Here is a 25,635-nt window from a genome sequence, read left to right as displayed (position 1 = left end):
AGAGGGGGAGACACCGAGGGATACTCTGATCCATGATTGGCCCACAGAACTTCTCTATGCCTATCCTTCCATTCCCCTGATCCCACAATTTCTAAAGAAAGCTCTTTGGTTGAGATGCAAGGTGATCCTCATAGCCCCACTCTGGCCTCGACAAGTTTGGTTCCCCTTTCTTTGGCCTCACATAGTATACCCACCTTGGATTCTGGACCCTCTACCAGATCTTATTACTCATCCCCAAGGTTTGAGTCACCCGAACCTGTCCAGTCTCAAGCTGACAGCTTGGTTTCTCCACTTCCACTAGTTACCAGGCAAGCTAATCTCTCCTCCCCTGTTCGAGACATCATTCTGGCCTCCCACAAACCATCCAGCAGAAGACTATATCAGGATAAGTGGAAAAGGTTCTCCATCTGGTCCAAGGATAACATGCTAGACCCGTATTTGACTCCAGTTACTGCAGTGCTTCAATACTTGGCTAAGTTTCTTTTGATAATGGAGCCTCTGCCTTTACAGTATGAGTGCATCTAGCGGCAATTTCCACAATGATATAGATGGCACCCCTCTTATCTCTTTACGCCTCTGCAAGGCTTTCCTCAAGGGGACCTCTCATCTCAGCCCTCTTCTCCAACAGCCCGTAGAACCATAGAACCTCACTTTAGTCCTCTAGTCTTTGATGCAAAAACCCTTTGAGCCTGCTGCTAAGTGTGACCTAAAGTTTTTGTCTTGGAAGTCTTTGTTTCTGGTAGCCATTACCTCTGCCAGAAGAGTCTCGGAACTGCAGGCATTGTGTATCAAGAGGCCATATCTGGTCTTTCATAAAGAGAGTGTCACTTTGGACGAACCCATCCTTCCTTCCCAAAGTTGTTTCTGAATTCTCTATTAACCAGGCCATTGATCTACCAGTGTTTTTTCCGAATTTTGCCAGTAGGGGGGAGTATTGCCTTCACTCCTTAGATGTACATAGACAATTGAGATTTTACCTAGACAGGACCAAACCTGTCCATAAATCTGATCAGCTTTTCGTTTTCTTTTTGGGACCCAAAATGGGAGAGGCTGTTTCCAAGGTTACATTTTCAAGATGGCTAAGGGAATGCAAACAATGTTCATCGTGTTTCACTGTTGCAGTCATTACACTTGGGTTATCCTGCTGGCAGGTGACTCGTAGTCGGCCCGAGTTCCAAAGTCTTGGTCCGGTGTCGGTTGCGGTCGCCTCTTCTTTGATGTCAGTGCGCCAGGGGTATAAAAGTTGCAACCAACGCCATTTCCTTCAGTCTTTTTTGCCACGCGGTGCCCGAAGCATAAGCAGTTCGCAAGTGCCGGTCGGCCGACTCCTGAGATTTTCAAAATTGAATTTCAGAACCGAAGTCTTCAATAAAGCTAAGTACCCTGTTGGGGAAACTTTTTTTCTTGCTCCAGACCGATGTTAGTAAAAGTTAATAATTGTATTTCTTGTGGGAAGCAAATACCTCATAAGGACTTCCACTCTTACTGCATTCCTTGCCTAGGCCCTGACCACGACGTCACTAGTTGTCGGTTTTGTACTAGATTTAATAAATGCGCTATTAAACGTCGGTTTGATTTTGCTTTGCATTATTTTGGACAAAGATTTAATTACATAATGCCGTCGGAACAACCGACGACCGGAATGTATAAAAAACGCAAAGACAAAGAAAAAGACAGGCATCCGAGGTCCAAAACCGATGACGAGGCCTCTTCTAGGCCAGTCACCGGTTCGCCGGTTCTCAGTGAGGCGCTTTCGCAGCCCCTGACACCAGCTACCTCAGAGCCACAGGCCGCAACCGACAGCAACGTGGAGACACCGAGGCCTGTGGAAACTCAAGGTATTGGGCCTACGGAAAATATACCCTCAGATGGGTCCGGAGCCGCTGAGCAGGCACCGGCTTCTCAGGGTGTTTTCAGACCTTCACAGCTTACAATTAAAGCTACTACAGGAGCAAAGGCAAAGTCAGAAACACCATTAAAGACAAAGAAACAAGTGCAGCATTCTCCAGAACAGTCATCCATGCCTAAGAAACAGATGCTTAAAATGGCCGAAGACCTTATTACTTTAATCAGGGGCTCCCATCCCCCTCCTGACAAAAGGCCTAGGCAAGACACTGATTATGATTCCTCTGATCAGGTTTCCGTTTCTTCTGATTCTTCCTCTGACCGGGGGCTATTCTCTCCCTCCCTATGAGGATTCTGATGCTGAAGATTCCATTCCTTCAGCCTCACCGCCTAAGGATTACTCATTTGGGGAAACCCTGCACACCATGAGGAAACACTTCCATTGTTAGAGCCAGGATTACTCAGAATCCAAGAAAAGGCTCAGAGATTTCCTTCTATTGCTTCAGCACAGGCCCTTGGCTATCCCCCCTGTGCTTGATATTGTTGATGATGTTTTTTCTGAATCCAGTCTATCTCCAGATTCTTTACCCCCTGCACCAGTAAAGCCAGACAGATACTACAGGATCCCTGACTCTCATAAATTTCTTTAGAAAAACCCCGCTGCGGACCCAGAAACTATCTCTCAGGGTCCAAAAGGGGTTAAAGCTTCCTCTGCCAAAAATCCTGTCCCCTCAGATAGGGATTCCAGAGCTCTGGACAGATGGGGGGAAAAAGTTTACACTTCTGCTACTTTAGCTGTAAGAGCTTTAAACTGTCAGTTTCACATGCTTAAATATAAGCAGTATCTCATGTCATTGTTAAAGCAGAAAATGGTTACAAATACAGAAGGTCCTGACTGTAAAGAAATGCAGGATTTATTGTATGCAGTTGAACAAGTGGGAAAGCATACTCTGCAATTTGGTTTTGATTCATTTGAGGCTTCTTGTAGAGCCACAGTTACAGGCTCAGTTATTCAAAGACATGCTTGGTTGAAAGAACAAAGTTTACCTGACCATGTTAAAATGAAATTATTGGATGCTCCACTACAGCATGATACTTTGTTTGGTGTTAAGGCAGAAGAGGTTTTAAAGAAAATGGAGGATAAAGCAAAGTCAATGCAAACTGTGAAAGATTTCTTACAGGTTCAGACACTTAGATTTAGCAGGAAATGGCCTTCAAAAATTTGGTCCTTTCCAGTGTCAGACAGGTCACAAAGAGGCAGATACAGACGCCCAAGAGGCAGACCTCAGCCCCAAGGCTCCTACAGACCTAAACAATGGGGTTCTTCAACCCCCAAACGAGGAGAAGACAAATCACAACCTTATAGAAAACAGTCACAATGACTTCCCTCTGCAAATGCCAAGCACTTACCAGTTGACAGCACCCCTAGGGGGAAAGCTAGCACTTTTCTCAAAAAATTGGCACATGATCACCCAAGACCAATGGGTGTTGAATATAGTTTCTCAAAGGTACAGGTTCCACTTCCACACACTTCCAAAACCAAAAGGTATGCCAAACCTGCCTCAAAACCAGTGGACAGAGGCACAAAAACAGATTGCAGCTCTTATGGATATGGGAGCTGTTCAAAATGTCCCACAAGAAGAACAGGGCCAAGGATTTTACTCACGACTTTTCCTAGTACCCAGAAAGGACAAAGCATGGAGACCAATACTGGACCTGTCAATCCTAAATACTTTCCTGGATGTTCCAAAATTCAAAATGTTAACACTACAACAGCTCTTGCCCATGCTGGGCAAAGAAGCTTGGCTAGTTACTTTGGATCTCAAGGAGGCATACCTGCACGTCCCAATCAGACAGTCGTGCAGAAGATACCTCAGATTTATAGCAGGCTCAATGCATTATCAATTCTCTGCACTGCCCTTTGTCTTATCTACTGCGCCCAGGGTCTTCACAAAATGCCTGGCACCAGTAATTGCATTTTGCAGGCAAAAAGGAATTCAGATATATCCCTGCTTGGACGACTGCCTTATTCAAGCAGAGAGCAAGGACATTCTTCTAAAGCGCATGGAGTTTGTAAAAAGATTACTAATTTGCCTAGGGTACACAGTAAACGAAAAGAAATCAAAACTAGTGCCCTCTCAAGAGATAATATTTCTGGTTGCAAGCTTGAATACAACTACCCAGATGGCTTATCTCACACCAGACAAACAAAGGCAACTGACTCATTACTTTCAAATGATGGCAACAAAGACCCAACTCCCTGCAAGAAAAATTCTGCAGGGCCTGGGTTTCATGGCATCTCGCATTCTACTAATTCCATATGCCAAACTGCATATGAGGAAACTACAATGGTATCTAAAAAGTGTTTGAATCAGCACTGTCAAAGCCTAGAGACAATCATAACCTTGATTCCCTGCCTACAACAGGAGTTTCGATGGTGGTCACAGGCTTGTCACCACAACAAGGGACAGCCTTTCACCTTGCCTACAGCCAGGCAGACAATAACAATGGATGCATTGGATTATGCCTGGGGAGCACATATAGCAGGAAAATGTATTCAGGGCACGTGGCCCAAGGAACAACTGCATCTTCACATCAATCAAAAAGAGATGCTAGCTGTACAGAATGCCCTGACAGCCTTCAAGGACCTAATACATCCAGGACAATTATTAATAAAGACGGACAATACCACAGTTATGTGGTACATAAGCAAGGGGGCACACATTCCTACCCCCTATGCAGACAAGCCATGACTTTGTGGAACACAGCACTGACTTATCATTATCAGGTACATCTGCTAGCACAATTCCTGCCAGGAACAAAAAATACACTGGCAGACGAACTAAGCGGAAATCTCATGGATCCTCACGAATGGAAGCTAAATCCATAAGTGTTCAACATGATAATAAGGGAATGGGGACGCCCAGACGTGGATCTATTTGCCTCCCTTCACAATTGCTAATTACAGAAATTTAGCACAAGGACTTCTCACTCTCAAGCATGGAAAGTGGATACTCTATCTTTCAACTGGAAAAATCTGACAGTCTATGCCTTCCCTCCAATGCCTCTTCTCACCAAGGTGCTTCTAAAAGTCAGACGAGAAGCCAAAAATGATCCTGATTGCACCAGACTGGCCAAGCCAGCACTGGTACCCAATCCTAAAGATTTTGTCCCAAGGCACGCCTTGGCCTCTACCTCAAATCCCTCATCTTCTGACACAGCAAAACAATCAGATTCTGCACAGTCAACTCAGAACCTTAAACCTGGCAGCATGGCAGATAATGTAGCCACTCAGACTGCACCTCTCTCTAAAGCTGTTATGGATATAATTTTGGAAGCCAGGAGACCCAGCATTAGGACATCTTATGCTGAAAAATGGAAGAGATTCTGTGCTTGGAACCAGGCACAAGGTCTCGACCTACTGATCCCTAATATGCCTCAGATTTTACAATACCTGACTGAGTTGTTGGACAAAGGCCTATCTTTTTCTTCTATTAAAATCCATGCCTCTGCCATTTCAGCTCATTACAATACGGATCCTCCTATTTTTTTCACATCCTCTACTACGACAGTACCCCAGAGGGGCAAAGAATATAAGACCCCCTAGGAGAGCACCAGTACCTACTTGGGACCTCAATTTTGTTTTAGAAAAACTAACACTGCCTCCTTTTGAACCAGCCAGCACAGCCGATCTACAATTCTTGTCATGGAAAACTGCTCTGCTCCTAGCAATAACTTCAGCAAGAAGAGTTTCAGAGTTACAGGCATTGGTGGCTGTGGAACCTTTCCTCATTTTTCACCGGGACAGGGTTTCTCTAAGGACGAACCCAACATTCATGCCAAAAGTGGTCTCCAGTGTGGCCTAAAACCAAACTATTCATTTGCCTACTTTCTACCCAAATCCCCAGAATAAAGGGGAAAGACTTCTGCACTCTATGGATATTCACAGGCAGCTATGATTTTACTTGGACAAAACAAAAGCTTTCAGAAAAACTGAGCAACTTTTTGTAGCATATGCTGCAGGATCACAAGGAAAACCTATTACAAAGCAGACAATCTCCAAATGGATAGGACACTGCATCCGCTTCTGTTATGCACAACATGGCAAATCTGTGCCTAAGGGCATTAGGCCTCATTCTACCAGAGCAGCAGCCACTTCAGCAGCTTTCCTCAGAGGGGTACCAACCAAAGACATATTAGAAGCTGCAAACTGGAGCTCAGTGCACACTTTTACCAAGCACTACCACCTACCTCGCTACTCCAAATCCAGAGCAGGCTTTGCCACTGCAGTTCTGCAGGGCTTGTTAGCCTCGCCATATCCAGTCTAGACCCAGCCACCCTGCCTAAGCTTTGGGATTTTACCCAAGTGTAATGACTGCAACAGTGAAACACGATGAACATAGTACATTTGTGTGCCTACCATAAATGTAGATGTTAGAGTGTATTCACTGTTGCAGTCCTGGTTACCCACCCACCATCCCCGTCTTTGCTGGGACTATTCTGTACTTCTCAACTCTATACAACCTATGTGGTGTATTTGCTTTTAGAAGAAGAAAATGTTTTTTATGATATATGCATGGTTGTTTGGCATATGTTTATCTTTACAGCCTTTATATCTGGGGGCACCTGACATCTGGGGCAAGAAAAAAAACGAAGAAAATGGCGTCGGTTGCAACTTTTATACCCCTGGCACACTGCCGTCAGGGAAGGGGCGACAGCAACCGACGATGGACCAAGACTTTGGAACTCGGGCCAACTACGGGTCGCCTGCCAGCAGGATAACCTAAGTGTAATGACTGCAACAGTGAATACAGTCGAACATCTACATTTATGGTGGGTACACAACTGTACTTTTCACCTATTCCCTCCATAATGAAGCCATGCCAAAAGTCAAAACCCATTCCACTAGATCTATGGCAATTTCTATAGTGTTCCACTCCAGGGCCTCAATGGATGACATCTATGCAGCAGCTACTTTGGCTAAGCCTCATACCTTACAAATTGGACCTGGTCTCCAGAGGGAGAGTTGCCTTCGGCTCAATGGTACTCAGGAATATTCTTCCATAAGGGCTGCCCGTGGACCTCAAGGTAGCTGGAGATTCTGTCCCATCAGTGATGAATGGAAAGAAGATTAACAACGTCAGATAAAGAACTTAAGTCTTACCATAACGTTCCATCTGTGTTGTTCATCTTCTTTCATTCATCACTCCCCTCCCTCCAAAGGTTCCTGGGGGATGCTTTGGGTCTAAGTGCTGCCCTAGGGTACTTGCACAAAAGTGGCCTTGGCTTTACTTCCTTTTCTTAGCAAACTCGATCTGAGGTAACAGGGAGAAGGTCATTCTGGGTAGAGACTTAACTCGAGAGTTTTTTGGCTGGCGCAAGCTTGGTACTAGAACAACTCGGTTCCGAGGGCTCAGAACAGAACCTGTTGGTGATGAATGAAAGAAGATAAACAACTTAGATGGAACGTTATGGTAAGACATAACTTTGTACTCGACAAAATGATAGATCTGTGTTGTCTTTTCTGTCTGGTTCAACTTTCCATCCCTCCTGCCCCCACTAGTATGGAAAGTGCTTTGTCACAGGTTGATTGAGTGAAGAGGTTATTTATCGTTTTTTTGTTGTGGTTTTTAATTCTTCTTCGATTAGATTGGTGCCTCAGTTAAATTAGGTAGAGATGAGCAAATTCGATCTGAGATATTCATGGGAGAAGACGGATTCTGGGTAGTAGAGGCGGAGCCTGGCAAGCTGAAGTCTTGAACAAATGGCTAGTGTCTGATCCTATAACCTTCAGGTTGAACCAGATGGAGAAAGACAACATGGATCTATTGATGTTCATTGTGTTTCACTGTTGCGGTCATTACTCTTGAGTTATTCTGCTGGCAGGCTACTTGCAGTCGGCCAGAATTCCAAAGTCTAGGTCTGGCGTCGGTTGCTGTCGCCTCTTCCCTGACGTCAGTGCGCCAGGGGTATAAAAGATGCAGCCGACGCCATTTTCTTCAGTCTTTCTTGCTGCCCGAAGCAAAAGTAGTTCGCTTGTGCTAGTCGGCCGACTCCTGAGATTTTCACAGACGAATTTCAGATCCGAAGTCTTCATTAAAGCTTAGTACCCTGTTGGGGAAACTTTTTTTCTTGCTCCAGACTGATGTCAGAAAAAGTTAACAATTGTATATCTTGTGGGAAGCAAATACCTCATAAGGATTTTCATTCTTATTGTATTCCTTGCCTAGGCCCTGATCATAACGTTGCTAGCTGTCGGTTTTGTGCTAGATTCAACTAACGCACTATTAAGCGTTGGTTTGATTTTGCTTATCATTACTTTGGCCGAAAATTCAATTACATAATGCCGTCGGAACAGCAGACTACCGGAGTTTCAAAAAAACGCAAGGAAAAAGAGAAGGACAGGCATCCGAGATCCAAAACAGACGAAGCTTCCGCTAAGCCAGTCGCCGGTTCTCAGTGAGGTGCTTTTGCAGCCCCTGACACCCGCTACCTCAGAGCCACAGATGGCTGACGACTCCCACGTGGAGCCAGATAGGCCCTGGATACTCAAGGTATTGGACACTTGGAAATCATTCCCTCAGATGGGTCCGGAGCCGCTGAGCAGGCATCAGCTTCTGAGGGTGTTTTCAGACCTACACAGCTTTATGTAAAGCCTACTTCAGCTTCAAAAGCAAAGGCTAAAGCAGCTTTAAAGACAAAGAAACAAGCACAACATTCTCCAGGACAGACTTCCATGCCTAAGAAACAGATGCTCAAAATGGCCGAAGACCTTATTACCTTGATCAGGGGTTCCCATCCCCCTCCTGACAAGAGGCCTAGGCAAGAGACAGGCTATGACTCTTCAGATCAGGTTTCCATTTCCTCTGACTCCTCTTCTGTACAGGAATATTCTCTTCCTCCCTATGAGGATTCTGATGCTGACGAATCCATTCCTTCAGCCTCTCTTCCTGAGGATTATTCTTTTGGGGAAACCCTGCATACCATGAGGGAGCACTTCCACTGGGACAGCCAAGATTACTCAGACTTAGAGATTTTCTTTTACTTCCTCAGCACAGGCCTCTTGCTGTTCCCCCTGTGCTAGACATTGTAGATGATGTATTTTCAGAGTCCGGCCTTTCTCCAAACTCCTTACCTCCAGCTCCTCTTAAACCAGACCGATACTACAGGGTTCCAGATTCACATAAATTTCTTTATAAAAACCCTGCTGCTGACCCAGTAGCTATTTCTCAGGGTCCCAAGGGGGTTAAGGCCGCTACTGCAAAAAACCTTATCCCTTCTGACAGGGATTCAAGGGCACTAGACAGATGGGGGAAAAAGGTTTACTCTTCTGCTACTTTGGCTGTGAGGGCTTTAAATTGTCAATTTCATATTATTAAATATCAGCAATACTTAATGTCACTGTTAAAACAGAAAATGTTGGCTAATTCTGATTGTGCAGAAAATAATGAAATGCAGGATTTATTGCATGCAACTGAACAAGTGGGAAAACATACATTGCAATGTGGTTTTGATTCTCTGGAGGCCTCCTGCAGGGCCGTAGTTACGGGTTCTGTCATTAGGAGGCATGCTTGGTTAAAGGAACAAAATCTACCTGATCATGTTAAAGCAAAATTATTAGATGCTCCATTACAGCATGATACTTTATTTGGTGTTAAAGCAGAGGAGGTTTTGAAGAAAATGGAGGACAAAGCAAAATCTGTGCAAACAGTAAAGGATTTCTTAGAGGTTCAGCCACCAAGATTTAGCAGGAACTGGCCTACAAATAATTGGTCCTTTCCAGTGTCAGACAGGCCACAAAGAGGCAGATACAGACGTCCCGGAGGAAGATCCCAGCACCAGGGCTCATACAGGCCTAAACAGTGGGGCACTTCTACCACCTCCAAAAGTGTAGAAGACAAAGCACAGCAATACAGGAAACAGTCCCAATGACTTGCCTCTACCAGCACCTAGCACTTATCTTCTTGCACCCCCCTTAGGGGGAAAACTAGCACTTTTCTCTCAAAATTGGCACATGATCACCCAGAACAAATGGGTATTGAATATAGTGTCCCAGGGCTACAGGTTCCACTTTCACACCCTGCCAAAGGCAAAAGGTATGCCAAACCTGCCACACAATCAATGGGCAGAGGCACAAAAACAAGTTTCGTCCCTTATGAACGTGAGGGCCATTCAGCAAGTACCACAGCAAGAGCAGGGACAAAGATTTTACTCAAGACGTTTCTTGGTACCCAGAAAGAACAAAACCTGGAGACCAATACTGGACCTGTCTATTCTAAACACATTTCTGGACATTCCAAAATTCAAAATGTTAACTCTGCAGCAGCTTCTGCCATGCTGGGCAAGAAGGCTTGGCTTGTAACTTTGGACCTAAAAAAGGCATACCTGCATATCCCAATCAGACAATCTTGCAGAAGATACCTCAGATTCATAGCTGGCTCAATGCACTACCAATTCTCTGCACTGCCCTTTGGCTTATCTACTGCGCCCAGGATCTTCACAAAATGCCTGGCATCAGTAATTGCATTTTGCAGACAAAGAGGAATTCAGATATATCCTTACTTGGACATCTGCCTTATACAAGCAGAAAACAAGGACACTCTACTAAAGCATCTGGCGTTCGTAAAAAGATTATTAATTTGCTTAGGGTACACAGTAAACGAAAATAAATCAAAACTAGTACCTTCTCAAGAGATAATATTCTTGGGTGCAAGCTTAAATACAACTGCCCAGATGGCTTATCTCACGCCAGACAAACAAAGGCAACTAACTTCTTACTTCAAAATGTTGGCAACAAAAACCCAGTTATCTGCAAGAAAAATTCTGCAGGCTTTGGGCTTCATGGCATCCTGCATTCTGCTAATTCCATATGTCAGACTGCATATGAGGAAACTTCAGTGGTACCTAAAAAGTGTCTGGACTCAACATTGTCAAAGCCTGGAAGCATTAATTCCTTGCCTGCAATCAGGTTTCGATGGTGGGCATATGCCTGTCTTATCAACAAGGGACAGCCATTCGCTCTACCCACAGCCAGGCAGTCAATAACAACAGATGCATCAGATTATGCCTGGGGAGCACACATGGCAGGAAAATGTATTCAGGGCACATGGTTCACAAGCCAAATGCATCTACATATCAATCAAAAAGAGATGCTAGCTGTTCAGAATGCCCTGACAGCTTTTAAGGATCTACTCCATCCAGGACAACTACTGATAAGGACGGACAATACTACAGTCATGTGGTACATAAACAAGCAGGGAGGCACACATTCCTACCCCCTCTGCAGACAAGCCATGGCTTTGTGTGACACAGCATTGACTTATCAAGTACACCTGCAAGCACAGTTCCTGCCAGGAAAGAACAATAATCTGGCAGACGAACTAAGCAGAAACCTCACGGATCCCCACGAGTGGAAACTGGATCCACAAGTCTTCAGCATGATAACAAAGGAATGGGGATGCCCAGACATAGATCTATTTGCCTCCCCTCACAACTGCCAACTACAGAATTTCTGCACAAGGACTTATCACAAGCAAGCGTGGAAAGTGGATGCTCTGTCATTCAGCTGGAAAAGTCTAACAGTATATGCCTATCCTCCTCTGCCTCTCCTCCTCAAGGTGCTCCTAAAGGTCAGACAAGAGAAGCCAAGAATGATTCTGATTGCCCCAGACTGGCCACGCCAGCACTGGTACCCAATCCTAAAAAGTTTGTCTCAAGGGCCAGCCTGGACATTGCCTCTAATTCCTCACTTACTGACCCAGCAAAACAATCAGATTCTGCACAGCCAACTCAGGACCCTAAATCTGGCAGCATGACGGATAATGTAACCATTCAAAACACAACTCTCTCTAATGCAGTGATGGATGTATTTTGGAGGCCAGGAGGCCCAGTACCAGAAAATATTATGCAGAAAATTGGAAAAGATTCTGTGCTTGGAACCAGGCACAAGGAATTGTCACATCTGTACCAAATATCCCTCAGATTTTACAGTACCTAACTGAGATGCTGGACAAAGGCCTATCCTTTTCATCAATTAAAATTCATGCCTCTGCCATTTCATCTCATTACAATACGGAACCTCCTATTTTTTCCAATCCTTTGCTAAGGCAGTACCTCAGAGGGGCCAAAAACATAAGACCTCCAAGGAGTGCCCCAATACCTACATGGGACCTCAGTTATGTCTTGGAAAAACTCACACTGCCGCCCTTTGAGCCAGCCAATACAGCTGATATAAAGTTTTTATCTTGAAAAACAGCTCTGCTCCTAGCAGTAACCTCTGCAAGACGAGTTTCAGAGATACAGGCACTCATGGCTGTGGAACCTTTCATCATTTTCCATCCAGGCAGGGTTTCTCTAAGGACGAACCCGACATTTATGCCTAAGGTATCCACTGTGGCCCTTAACCAAACCATTCATTTGCCTACCTTTTATCCAAACCCACAGAATAAGGGTGAGAGACGTCTACATTCTTTGGACATACACAGACAACTACACTTCTACTTGGACAGAACTAAAGCTTTCAGGAAAACTGAGCAACTTTTAGTGACATATGCTGCAGGATCTCAAGGAAAGCCTATCTCAAAACAGACTATTTCAAAATGGATAGGCCACTGCATTCGTTTCTGCTACTCACAACATGGCAAATCAGTGCCCAAGGGCATTAGGCCTCATTCTACCAGGGCAGCAGCCACTTCAGCAGCCTTTCTCAGAGGAGTACCAACCAAAGACATTTTAGTGGCTGCAACGTGGAGTTGAGTGCGCACTTTTACAAAGCACTACCATTTACCTCTCTACTCTAAATCCAGAGCAGGCTTCGCCACTGCAGTTCTGCAGGGCCTTATAGCCTCTCCTAATCCTATTTAGGCCCAGCCACCCAACCTCAGCTTTGGGATTCAACCCGAGAGTAATGACTGCAATAGTGAAACACGATGAACATAGTACAGTTGTGTACCTACCATAAATGTAGATGTTCGAGTGTATTCAGTGTTGCAGTCCAGGTTACTCACCCACCATTCCCATTTTCTTTGTTGGGACTTACCTGTACTTCTCTATCTTATACAACCTATGTGGTGTATTTGCTTGTAGATGAAGGAAATGTTCATTTTACTGCATGCATAATTATTGGCATAATTTTGTAGCCTACCATTTTGGGGGCACCTGACATCTGGGGCAAGAAAAACTGAAGAAAATGGCGTCAGCTGCATCTTTTATACCCCTGGTACACTGACGTCAGGGAAGAGGCGACAGCAACCGAATCCGGACCTAGACTTTGGAATTCTGGCCGACTGTGGGTAGCCTGCCAGCAGGATAACCCAAGAGTAATGACTGCAACAGTGAATACACTCGAACATCTACATTTATGGTAGGTACACAACTGTACTTTATGGTATGTACATAGCTTTTTTTTTTTTTTTTTTTTTTTTTTTAAGCATCAGGCCCTCTCTTCTCAGTACCTGTGCATTGTTTCTCATGAGGATCGGGTAACTCTTAGGATGAAACCATCCTTTATGCCCATAGTAACTACCCAGACCACTTTAGAGGGTGCATTGACTTCCCAGTATTTTTCTGAAATACTTAAATACTTTAACAATGGGGTGCACTTGCTGCATTGCTTAGATGCTCACAGATGATTTTATTTTTTTTTTATTTTTTTTTTTTTTTATAACCAGGATGAACAATGTTTTGTCAAGTTTCTGACACTTAAACTTGGCATAAGTTTACCAAACTTTCATTGGCAAAGTAGATTTCAGATTGCATTCCATTCTGTTACACAGCAGCTAGTTTTGTGTCCCACTAGAAGCTAAAGTCTGTTACTTCCCAAGCTACGTCCATGGCCTTTCTAGGTAACCTTACACTTGATGAGATTACGGCAGTGACAGCTTGGTCTTATCTGTATATTTTTGCTAAGCATTAAAGTCTCAACTGTAGCTCATGCATGAGAGCATCCTTTGAAATTACAATTCTCAATGGTTTGCTGGGCTAGGCCACCCTTGTTGGCTGGGGATACTGTCCTGCTGTTAGTGTCAGGACAGGACCTGAGAAATACAAAAGTAATGTATTTTTGAGAACATAAGGTTTCTCTGGTCTCTGTCCAGGCGCAGGAACAAACCGCCCACATTCTCCCACCAAATTCTCTTTTTGAGAAAGTCTGTGAATGGACCATTACTTAAATTCCTTCCTTTGTCTCTGTAGCTATATGCTTAATGCTGGACTTCTCAATCTGGAGAAGGCAGCAGAAGCTGTTAGCTATGGACAGGAAGAAGCTCAAGTTTGTTGCCATCACTAGAGGGCACTGAAGGCACCAGTCCTGCTATTCCAGTGTCTCGACAGAGACCAGAGAACTCTAATATTCAGGTTAGTACATAACATAATGTTTTACGCTGCTGGGGGAAGCCATGCAGTGACCTATTTACCTCTCCAGCCAGCACACCAAATACATTAGCCATTTTCCATAAACTCCCTGAGGGGTAGACATCCAGGGATGCAGTGGTCTGGAAGTAGCTTTTGTGACATCTCCATGCATTCCCCTAATCATGAAATTTCTGTAAAAGAGCAAGCAAAGCATAACAAGGGCAGAAAGGTTTGAGCTGATATTGTTAATCCTCGTTCATTCCTTATGCATGGTTATCGGTTCTGAGCTCGGAACAGAGCCGGCCATTTTCCAAGCTCGCGTCAGCTTCAAACTCTCGAGCTAAACTCTTATCCACAACCCCCCCTCCCTTTTACCTCAGATTTCGTTTGCTGTGTTGCCATTCGGTCGTGTCAAGCTACTTCTCTTGGGCGAAGTACTTTCAGTTGTTTAATAGTTTTACAGATTACTTTTCTGTCAGGAAAGTTAATATTTTATTGTCTCTTACATTATCGCATCTAGCGTTCATAATTTCTTCAGGTTTTTCTGCGTCTTTCTTTACCACTTTTACCTCGAGGTATTCTCTCTTTACCATCGTTGGTAATCCTTTTCTCTCTTTTGCTCATACCTTCGGGTACTCTCTTGTACCATTGCTGGATCGATGCCGAAGTGGTTGTCGGTGCCGAAGCTGGAACCGACATGACAGGAGTCAACAATAAAGGCATCGGTTCCAATGAAGATCTCGAAGCCAACGCGATCAAGGTCTGTGCCGACTGAACGGTCGGTGCCGATACAATGGTAATGGTCTGAACTGAGAAGTCCCTTGGTGCCGATATATAGAAAGCTGCAGGAGTAGACGGAGCCGAAATCACTAATGAAGCCGAAGGCCTCAGTGCCGAAGGTCTAGGCACCGAAAGCACTAGGGCTGACTGAGAGAGCTCCGGAGCCGAAGTCCCCAGCCGGGGACGAAGGCAAAGATTTAGCCTTAGTAGCAACAACCAAAGTTTTCTTATGGGCTCTAGGAGGGGTTGAAGCCGGCGACCCAGAAATAGCCTTTGAAAATGGAGATTTTAGAAGTCCTTTAAGTAACATCTTGTTTTTCCTTTCCAACAAGGTTCAGTTAGAAAAATTCTCACAAATAGTACAGGGTGGGTCAACAGACAAATGGGAAGCTCCCAAACAATAAACACACAAAGAGTGTGCATCGGAAGTAGGCAGCTTGTATCCACAGTCAGAACACCGCTGAAACCCCAGTGCTTTCGGTGCCTATACCTTCGGCACCAAGGCCTAGAAGGATCTTGCAGAAGAAGAAAGCCAGTCTGTCCATCCACCTAACAGAGAGTCCTGGGCCCTGGACAGGAGAGGGAAGCGCACCTTTGCTTCAGCGACCTTTGCTATCAGGTCCCTGAATTATATGGCACATTTTACTAGGCTTCAGAGGGATCTGGTTTCTGTGCTCTCTGAAACCTTGGCTGGTGCCGTGTCTGATGACGTCTGTGACAAAGTGGCCTCTCAGCTGGCCACCATTGAATCTATATCTAACTCCTCTATGCGATTGATATCTCATGCATTAGAAGGAGCAGTGGGTTCAGCTGTGGTCTTGAGACAACACGCCTGGATGCGCTTTTGCAAATTCGTGGAACCCTTTAAGTCTTCCTTTCTTAATGCTCCCATTGAGGCCTCCTTGTTGTTTGGGCCCAAAGTTAAAAGCACACTGGCCAGATGTGAACAGGACGGTAAGACCCTTTCTGCCATAGGTGTCCATTATTCTTCCCCTCAATGTGCTTTCTCCCGAAACCAAAAGAGTGGGAGGATATGGTTCAAGAAATCTCAGTGTCCTTTCCGTGACACACAGGCCGAGTTCTCCCGCAGAGGCAGAGGGGCAAACTCACAGGGAAGATGCTCTTTTCGGGGCAGAGGGGGTCCGCGTAACCAGGGTTCCAGGGATTCTTTCCCTGGTCAATCCTGCCAGTGCTCCTGAAGAGCGACCCAACTCCTTTCCCCTGGAGGTGGTTGGGCGACATTTCTCCTTGTACCCTCCTGCCTGGCTAACCATCACCACCGATTCTTGGGTACAAAGGATTACAACCAGAGGTTATCATATCGCCTTCGATCTTTGTCCCGTCCCTTCAAAAAATCTTCCCGATGTTCCACCCCAGTCAAAGGGAAGAAGCAGCACTAGAGATAGAAAAGCTGCTAAGAAAAAGAGTCATCCAAATAGTCCCTCCAGACCAGATAGGATCCGGATTCTACTCAAGACTATTTTTGGTGCCAAAGAAAACCGGGGAGTGGAGAACAATTTTGGATCTCCGTGTATTGAACAAGTTTGAGAGAGTACAAAAATTCCGGATGGTCACAATACAGTCTATCCTCCCGCTTTTAGAAAAAGACGATTGGATGTGCTCTATAGATCTTCAAGATGCGTACTACCCACATAAAGGTGGACAGGCCATCAAGAAGATTTCTGCGCTTCCGTACGGAAGCCAGTCACTACCAGTTCAGAGTACTGCCCTTCAGGCTCTCTACAGCCCCCAGTGCGTTCACAAAGTGCATGGCAGTTGTCACAGCTCACTTGCGACTTCGAGGATTCCAGGTGTTTCCATACCTAGACGACTGGCTCATTTCTGCCCCCACCAGACGTCTACTGGAAAAAGCCCTGGCATACTCTCTCCTCGCTGCTCAAAGGCTAGGCATAACCATAAACTGGCAAAAATCCAATTTCACTCCATCTCAGTCAACAGAATTCATAGGGGTTATCTTGGACACAAAAAACTGCAGAGCTGCTATTCCAGAGCACAGAATTCTAAGGATAAAGCAACAAGTAATTCCAATCCTTTCAAAGGAAAAATCCACGGCTCACTTGGTTCTACAGCTGTTGGGTTCTATGGCAGACTCCATCACCATTGTTCCCCTGGCCAGGTTTCACATGAGGCTTCTACAATGGCTACTGCTCACCCAATGGTATCCTTTTCAGCATCCTCTTTCAGCCATGATTTGAGTAACCCACAGGTGCAAACTGGATTTAAATTGGTGGATGACACACAATCTCTCACAATGGTCTTGCCCCTTCTCCCCCCAGCAACCCAAGGCCACAGTGACCACAGACGCCTCCCTGATGGGGTGGGGGGTGGGGCTATGTCAAGGACAGACAGTCCAAGGCACTTGGTCCGTACTGGAGGCCCATCTGCATATAAATGTTCTAGAGCTGAGGGTGGTGCTTCTGGTGTTGCAAGCATTCCATCCCCTGCTGTCGTCTGGGACAATTATGATTCAGTCAGACAACATGGCTGTGGTCTGGTATATCAACAAGCAAGGTGGAACCAAATCTTACCCTCTTTGTCGAGAGGCCATGAGGATATGGCAGTGGGCGATGGCTACCAACTGTTTTCTTCTAGCAACGCACATTCTCGGGAGTTCCAGTGTGATAGCAGACAGACTCAGCAGGTGCATTCTTCAACCTCACGAGTGGTCCCTGAATCCTTTGATAGCAGCGGAGATCTTCCACCGCTGGGGCCGTCCTTGCTGCGACCTCTCCGCATCCCTGACCAACTACAAGTGCAGCAATTGCTTCTCCCTGATTCCCCCTCCGGGACAGTCACCCAGGGACGTTCTAGTCCACGATTGGCCCTCGAGTCTTCTTTACACACTTCCACACTTTCCCCTCATTCCCCAGTTTCTGAAGAAAGCCCGTCGGTTGAAGAGCATGGTGATCCTCATAGCAGCATTTTAGCCTCGACAGATTTGGTTCTCCTTCCTTTGGCCTCACCTACTAGATCGACCATGGATTCTCCATCCAACCCGGAGTTGATGTCACATCCACAGAACCTGATTCATCCCAACTTGAGCAGCCTGAAGCTCACTGCTTCGCTACTCCAATTCCCTTGATTGCCAATCAGAATGATCTTTCTTTACCAGTACGTGATATTCTCATTGGTTATCATATGTCTTCCACTAGAATTACTTATCTGAGCAAGTGGAAAAGATTTACCTGTTGACTGAAAGATAAACAAGTAGACCCCTTTTCAGCACCAGTGTCGATAATACTAGACTATCTGGCCGACCTGTTTCAGTCGGCCTCCACCATTAGAGTTCATTTGCCTGCACTTTCTAATTTTCATGAGGGTGTCCAAGATTCCTCTCTTATGTCCCATAAATTGTGAAAGACCTTCATAAAAAGTGTAAATCATCTGAAGCCAACTTTTAGAGAACCTATTCAACCATGGGATTTATCATTAGTTCTACAAGCTCTGACAATGTCACCTTTCGAACCAGCCTCTTCTTGCGACCTCAAGTATTTGTCATGGAAAACCTTGTTTTTGGTCCCCATTACTTCTGCCAGACGTATTTCTGAGCTTCAAGCTTTATGTATCTAGAGTCCATACTTGATTTTTCATAGAGATAGAGTATCTCTAAGAAATAATCCGTCATTTCTGCCTAAAGTGATCTCTGAAATGCCCATTAATCAAGCCATTGAACTGCCAGTTTTCTTTCCCAATCATTCAAACAGAGGAGAGTATTACCTACATACCCTAGATAGACACAGGCAAATCCATTTTTACTTAAACAGGACTAAACCTTTTCATAAATCTGACCAGTTATTTTTGACCTTTTCTGGACCTAGATTAGGATCTGCTGTTGCTAAGGTCACATTAGCTAGATGGTTGAAGAACTGTATGACCTTTATTTATACACAACGTAATATCTCGTTACCTACTACCATGAAAGCTCATTCTACAAGGTCGGTGGCAACTTCTGGTGCCTTCCCTGTCAGAGCTTCTTTACATGACATCTCTGCAGCTGCAACTTGGGCTACGCCTCATACCTTCATCAATCATTACAAATTGGATTTGGCCTCCAGGGGAAGAGCATCTTTTGGTTCTATGGTGCTCAGGAATGTCCTTCCATGAGAGCTTCCCAGGAATAGAGGTAGCTAGGGACTCTGTCCCATGCGTAAGGAATGAACGAGGATTAACAATATCAGATAAAGAAGTTATATCTTAACATAACGTTCCATCTGTATTGTTGATCCTCGTTCAGTCATTACGACCCTCCCTCCTTCCCCCTCCTGTGGTTTCTAGTGAATCTCACCATCCGGTTCTCTCAGGTTATTTGACCAGAGGTAGCCTCTACCTTCTTTGGCTTGCAAACTCAATCTGAGGTAACATGGACAGGGGGATTGTGGGTAAGAGTTTAGCTTGAGAGTTTGAAGCTGACGCGAGCTTGGAAAATGGCCGGCTCGGTTTCGAGCTCGGAACCGATACCCATGCGTAATGACTGAACGAGGATCAACAATACAGATGAAACATTATGGTAAGACATAACTTCTTTTTTCCCTCTGCATTGGTCTCACCTTATAGAGAAGCTTCTCGTCATTGCACTTTCCAAAACTCTAATTTTACACTTCCAAGAAGATTTACCCAGAAGTTCATTCCCTGAAATTAACCATGGCAACTTAGTTTTGGCTAATTATCCATAAAAATAACCTCCATGCACAGTTCATCTCTAGCATCTCCGAATATTTAGTGACAGCTTTCTCTCTCTAATTATGCAAAATCACATTGAAGAAATACTTTGGTTTGCAGTTTTCATTAGTTAACAGGTGAAAAATTCCAGGCGTGGGTTCACCTTCAGGTACCAGCATGTATACACCTACTGTGACATTCCTATTTTGCTGTATTTTGATGACTTCTTCATGTTTACATAGTGTGAATTCTTTTTCATATTTTGAAGAGTAGAGGAGATGAATAAATTATCTTGTCTATTATTTTATAAGATGGAATCTAGTTTAGTTGAGAGTCACAACTGGTTGCAGTGAGTACTACACCATTTAATCCAACACAGTGTCAGGGATGCTGATTTAGAGCCAGTGGAAGGCATGGCTTCACCGTCTCTTTGTCAAGTTTGGTTAAGCAGACAAAGTGCATTTCATAAAGAGTACCCCTGCAGTGAGACCCACTCTACAAAGCCATTTTGTAGATTATCAGATTTTGGTTAGTAGGTTTCTACACATAGCAGACCTTTCCTTCCTTGGCCGTATTTAGAACCATTTGTCAGTCTAATACACCTTTTGAGTGTGTTGTATGTTTTATTGATCTGTAGCCCACATGCCTTCTTAGACCAAAGAAATGTACATCTTTCTGTTACCTAATTGTAAAGAATTCATAAATCAGATACATAAATGTGATATGTCATTGTGTCACTGTTTTATTATGTCCATGATTGAATCCATATTTCCTAGTTGAATGACATGTTAATTCAGTGTAATTACAGTAATGGACTAAAGTTGATTTTGAATGCTGTTCATGTAAATATATCTAGTTGTACCTTTGGGGAGACTTGTAAGTCTGATTTGCTCCAGAATTGTAGAGATTAGTTTTTAATAAGCAAGGTCTGACATCAGGGGCCATCCTTGGTGGGTATGTAATTGTGTTCATCCTGTCTTCTCTTTCAGTTTGCATTTCCCTGAAGCTCTCTTTCTTTTAGGTGGGGGTGCATGGGCACTTGTTGCAGTGCTGGCATATGTAGAGATGTCACATACTGACTAAGAATAAATGCCTAGCTTTTGAACTCACTCGCACTGTTTTGCCTCTTGTACGCTTTAGTATTGATTCTATCTTTCCTCATGGAAATGTTACCACCTTTGATGTCTAAAGCAGTGAAACATTCTGTTACATTAGCCATGAAGTAACAGCAGGTTGTCTGCCATACTGCTCCTGGCCCTCTGTTGGAGTGTTGTTAGGATGTCAGAAAAATGGCAGGCAGGCCTCATTTAAAGCCTTTTGTGAGACAATCCAGGACAGAAATGGCTCTTCAGTCTCCATGCGCAACAGATTTATATTTTGTCCCCTAAGGTCAGTAGCCCTGGATGAGGAGGGTCCAGAGGGTCTTCCCACACCAGGGCTCAGCTTCAAAGAGAATTTGAAGGCTGTTGGGATTTGTCTATTTGAACATTGTATTACACTGACAGGGATTATTATCTGATGCCAGCTGTTGGCTAGTTTTAGGCCTTTCATGTCACTATCTTTCTTTTTGTCAGAGTGGCCTCTCAAGTGCCAATTTGCTGTTCTTTATCTTGAAGTGGGCTATGAGTTTTGAAGACAAAATGGATGGTTATCTCTCTTACTCTGAGAAGGAAAAGACTGGCAGTCACCAGGCAAACCCTTTCCAACTGTATTATTGGTGGCATTATTTTTTGTCATGTGATGAATCAACATCTGATGAAAAATGCTGCAGTTAAAGGTACCTCTTCTCAAGGCATATCTTTCTAGTGCTTGCTTCAGAAATATTTCCATTTTAGACATTTTTCTGCTGTGAGCACTTGGTTATTGTTTTACGCTTTTAACAAGTGTTGTCTGGAGCTCAGCTTAAGAAGTTGAGCTTCATTTGGTATTTTGGTACTTGAGGGCTTAACTTAATGAACGTGCATCATTTTGGCTGTCCTCCCTCTCCTTCTTCCCTGGTGGATTTAAGGCTTTCGATTCATCCCAGTTGTCGATCTGCTAAGGAGGGTCCTTGATGTTACATATAAAGGGATGAGTTCATAGTTTGTCATTCAATCTATGAGGGGGACCCACTGGCTGGGTCCCGGTTATCCTTCCAACGTCCCTGTGTGCTTAGACAGCCCCAGTGGAAGCATTTGACGTTGCGTGTAAGACAGGCTATGTACATATAAGTACAAGTTGTTAACAGTGCTAATGTAAAATAAATCCTTTTATTGATTTGCTGGAATTGTGGCCACTCAGTAGATGTGTATCTGCCCTAGGAAGACATTTTCTTCCGCCAGACAAAGTAGACGTGCCAAGAGTGTTTTCTGAAATTTTCCAACCACTCTGTGATGTCTGTCTAGGAATTTTTCAGGATTCTGGGATACATGGCTTTTAAGAGTCTCATGATTATCTTGGCCAGACTTTACAAGTAAAACTCACTGGTATCTCAGGTCAGTCTGGTCTCTACATCAACACTTCTTACCTTTTCAGATTCCAGTCTTGTGGTTTGTAACAAGGGAGGATCTGTGGTGAAAGGAGCAGTTCTTTCTTACTCTAGGGGTCCCATTTTCCCTTCAACTTCTTCTGCCTGTTAAAACAAATGCTTCCTACTTTGTCTCAGAGACAGTGTCAAATAAAGTGGAAGCACAAGGTTTGTGTATAAACAAGACAGACAGAAGTACATCAGTCTCAAAGAAATGATGCACTAATAAATGTTTTGAAAGCCTTGAGTCATCTCTAGTATACAGGACCTCTATCAGCATTTACAGACAGTACCACAGTCATGTGCTACATAACAGACAGGGGAGTACACAGAGCTTACTTCCTGTGCAGACTTGCTGTAATAGCCTGGGAGGTAATAATTTAGCTCAGTTTGACTGTGCAGACTTCATTCACTCCATCAGAGCAAAACATTTGTAGCAGATAAGCTAAGGAAGACCAGGGCATGTCCTCATGAATGTAAACTGCATCTGGGAGTTTCCATGAATTGATATAACTGTGGGGGATACGTGAAATAGGTCTGTTTTCCTTCTTTCAGAACAGACAGTTCAATTCTGTTCCAGTTCTCCTTGCAAACAGGCCTGGAAGAATGATGCCCTCTCATTCTCATGGATGGGAGTATTTCTATGCTTTTCCATCCCTTCCCTCTGTTACTGAGGGTTCTTCTTAAGATTTAGTGGGACTCTCCAAGGATTGTGGTGGTGACTCTCTTTTGGCTCAGGCAACAGAGAAGCTCCCTTTTTTTAAACTAACCAAGGGCAGTTATTACAAGCTTTCCCACAGACTGGATTTACTCACACAACATTGTTTTTTGATGTACCCCAGCCAGAAAACTCTTCAGTTGACTGCCTTGAAGATAAAATGTTGAAACTTTTTAGTCCCCTTTTTTCTGCAGACATGCAGCAGCTACTGAAGAAGGACAAAAAGCAAAATGCTACTAGGAAATATATCTGCAAGTGGGGGAAAAAATTTCTAGTCGGTGCCATAACAAGAACCAGAGATCATCTAAAGTCCATTTGCATCTGGTTCTTGTTTATTTGTGTGAGCTGTTGTCCTTTTGCCTTTCTTACTCTTCTGTCAAGATTCATCTTTCACCCAGTTCTGCTTGTCTGCCCTTGGATCTCCTGTCTTTCAGTCTTCAAATCAAGCAGTTTTTGAAAGGGGTTTTGCACATTAATCCACCTAGAAAACAGGTGATGTCTTGGGATTTTAATTTTGTGCTTGACAAGATAATTCTTCTTCCATATGAACCAGCTAATTAGGTGGATTTAAAGTTATTGCATAGAAAGTAATATTACTCGCTCTGACTTGTGATAAAAGAGTAGCTGGGTTACATGCTTTTATGGTGAATCAAACTTTACCCTGTTTTTTAGAAAGACAGTGTTTCTTTGAGAATAAGTCCTCATCTTATAAATAATATGGTTTCAGAGTTTACTTTGAGACAGTTCATTAATTTCCCTGTCTTTTTTTCAGAACGTAATAGTGGGGTGAGAGGAATAGTGCATAATGTAGATGCCCACAGGTGACTCAGGTATGACTTGGACAGAACAGAGTCCTTCAGGAAAGCTTGATCAGCTGTTTCCTGTGAAGGTAAGAGGAAAAGGACAACCATTGTCAAAGCAGACAATCTCCAGATGATTGTCTCATGCTGTTTCCTTTTCATACTGTTACCATAATAAGCCACCCCCAGACAGGGCTAACCCTAAGGTCCATTCTACTAGGGCTTTGGTTTCATCTGTGGCTTTTTGGAAAGGGTTGGATTATAAAAGTATTGTAGAGGCAGCTGTATGGTCCTATATACAGATTTTTACAAGGCATTCCAAACTGGATTCCTTTTCCAGATCCAGAACAGGCTTTGCTAGCACTGTCCTGTATTCTTAAACTTCCTCCTCCTTATCTTTTTCTTAGCTATGATAATCTACCCAAATTGCTTAGGCTCCTGCAGCAGTGATCTAATGATGAATATAGTAAAGTTGTGTAAGTAAACTTAACAGTAAGATGGTCGAATAGATCAGTGTTGCAGTAGCTGTACCCTACCTTCATTTCCCTCTGTGTATATTGTTACTGCTGTTTTATTTTTCCTAACATTTTCCTTTCAGGGCCATTGCCTCCCTTCCTTGCGCAAGAAAGATATGAGATTTTTGGTGCTCTAAATGTCTTTTTATATGGAGCTCTGCTTGAACTTGTGGCAGAGTGCATGGAAGGTGCCCTTAAGTTTTGAAAAGCTTGTCTTTTGGTCATATCCTTGTCAGAATATAACCCAAATAGCTTAGGCTACTGCAACAGTGATCTATTCAAACATCTACTGTTATGGTAACTTCACCTACATAACTGTGTTTTTTGATTGAACTAGTGGCCATAGGGATTGGATGTACACTATTAATGTGGTGCATGAGATTGGGACATGTTTGCAGCATGTAACAAAGGAGAGCTTCAGATAAATAAAAAAAAAAAACTGAATTTGAATGAAAAATGAAAACAGAATGACCCCAATCATCGACCCACCAAGGTGGTTTTGCCCCATAGGTCATCTGGAACAGTAAGAATGTATCTGCTATTTACCAGCTTGTTTCACTTAACTACTTTTAGATTTGTGAAAGCTTTGGTGAGACTCTGGTTACCTGCGATGGAGAGTGCTGTCAGCTTTTCCATGCGGAATGTTTGGGACTTAGTGCTCCACCTGAGGGAGAGTTCATCTGTACGGAATGTTTAAATGGTAAATCAACATAAATTTCTAATTATATGATTGTCATAGTGGTTGTATTATGCTTCATCTATAAAAGCAAAATTGCTTAATTCTTTCAGTTTTCAATCATTAAAGTAGATCTGTATTCATGTCTGACCAAAAGGCCAGAGGAGAGTTAATTTGGCACTGCAGCAATTCCAAACTTCATACACACCGGCATGTAACACCATTGGATTTTTTTAGGAATACTGGCTCTAGGTGACTTATAAATTCTGGAACATCCAAGATACATAAATAAAAAAATGAAAGTATTTGTTAAAAGAGCAGATAACTCTTGTTGAGAATTTCTAGTGAGTATCTTTCCGTCATCTTTTAATTAAATGCCATTGGAATATTTATTCTTCCCACTTTCTGGATTGTATACAATCACAACTGCTTCATTATGTCTGAACTTCCTTTCTGTTGGAATGTTCACTTCACTTAATTTTCTCTTCATTGGTTTGTAATGCCATAGTAAAATTAAATGGCTGTATTTAAGGGGGTTTTAATCCGTACCTCTATATAGAGGTGTTACTTTATCATCACGGTCTTAGTATTAAGCTAATAGGTTTTAGGGGTGTATGCAATTATTTATTTATTTTTCTTGTTGTTAAGGGCTTTCAATAAAACATTACCAGCAGTCATATTTCACTGCTGTTTGAACCTAAGCTTACCAAACAGACTTGTGTAAATTGTTTGCTGAACAATAAGCCCCCAGTTGCATGTGTTGC

The 25,635-nt window shown here is 43.6% G+C and overlaps 1 protein-coding gene across 1 annotated transcript in view; it reads left to right on the top strand.

Moving 5' to 3' along the window:
* The window catches only part of NSD3 (nuclear receptor binding SET domain protein 3), a 4,286,093-nt gene that overhangs the window by 2,611,590 nt on the left and 1,648,868 nt on the right, over positions 1–25,635 (top strand). The window contains exon 13 of the mRNA XM_044084319.1: positions 24,769–24,895. Within this exon, the coding sequence (XP_043940254.1) occupies positions 24,769–24,895 (127 nt within the window). The remainder of the gene's footprint in view (positions 1–24,768; positions 24,896–25,635) is intronic.

This window comes from Protopterus annectens, chromosome 9.part0, assembly GCF_019279795.1.
Source record: "Protopterus annectens isolate FY-2018-M chromosome 9.part0, PAN1.0, whole genome shotgun sequence".
NCBI classification, from domain to species: domain Eukaryota; kingdom Metazoa; phylum Chordata; order Ceratodontiformes; family Protopteridae; genus Protopterus; species Protopterus annectens.
The sequence above is the reverse complement of the archived record's forward strand: the minus strand, read 5'-3'. Positions and strand labels throughout refer to the sequence as shown.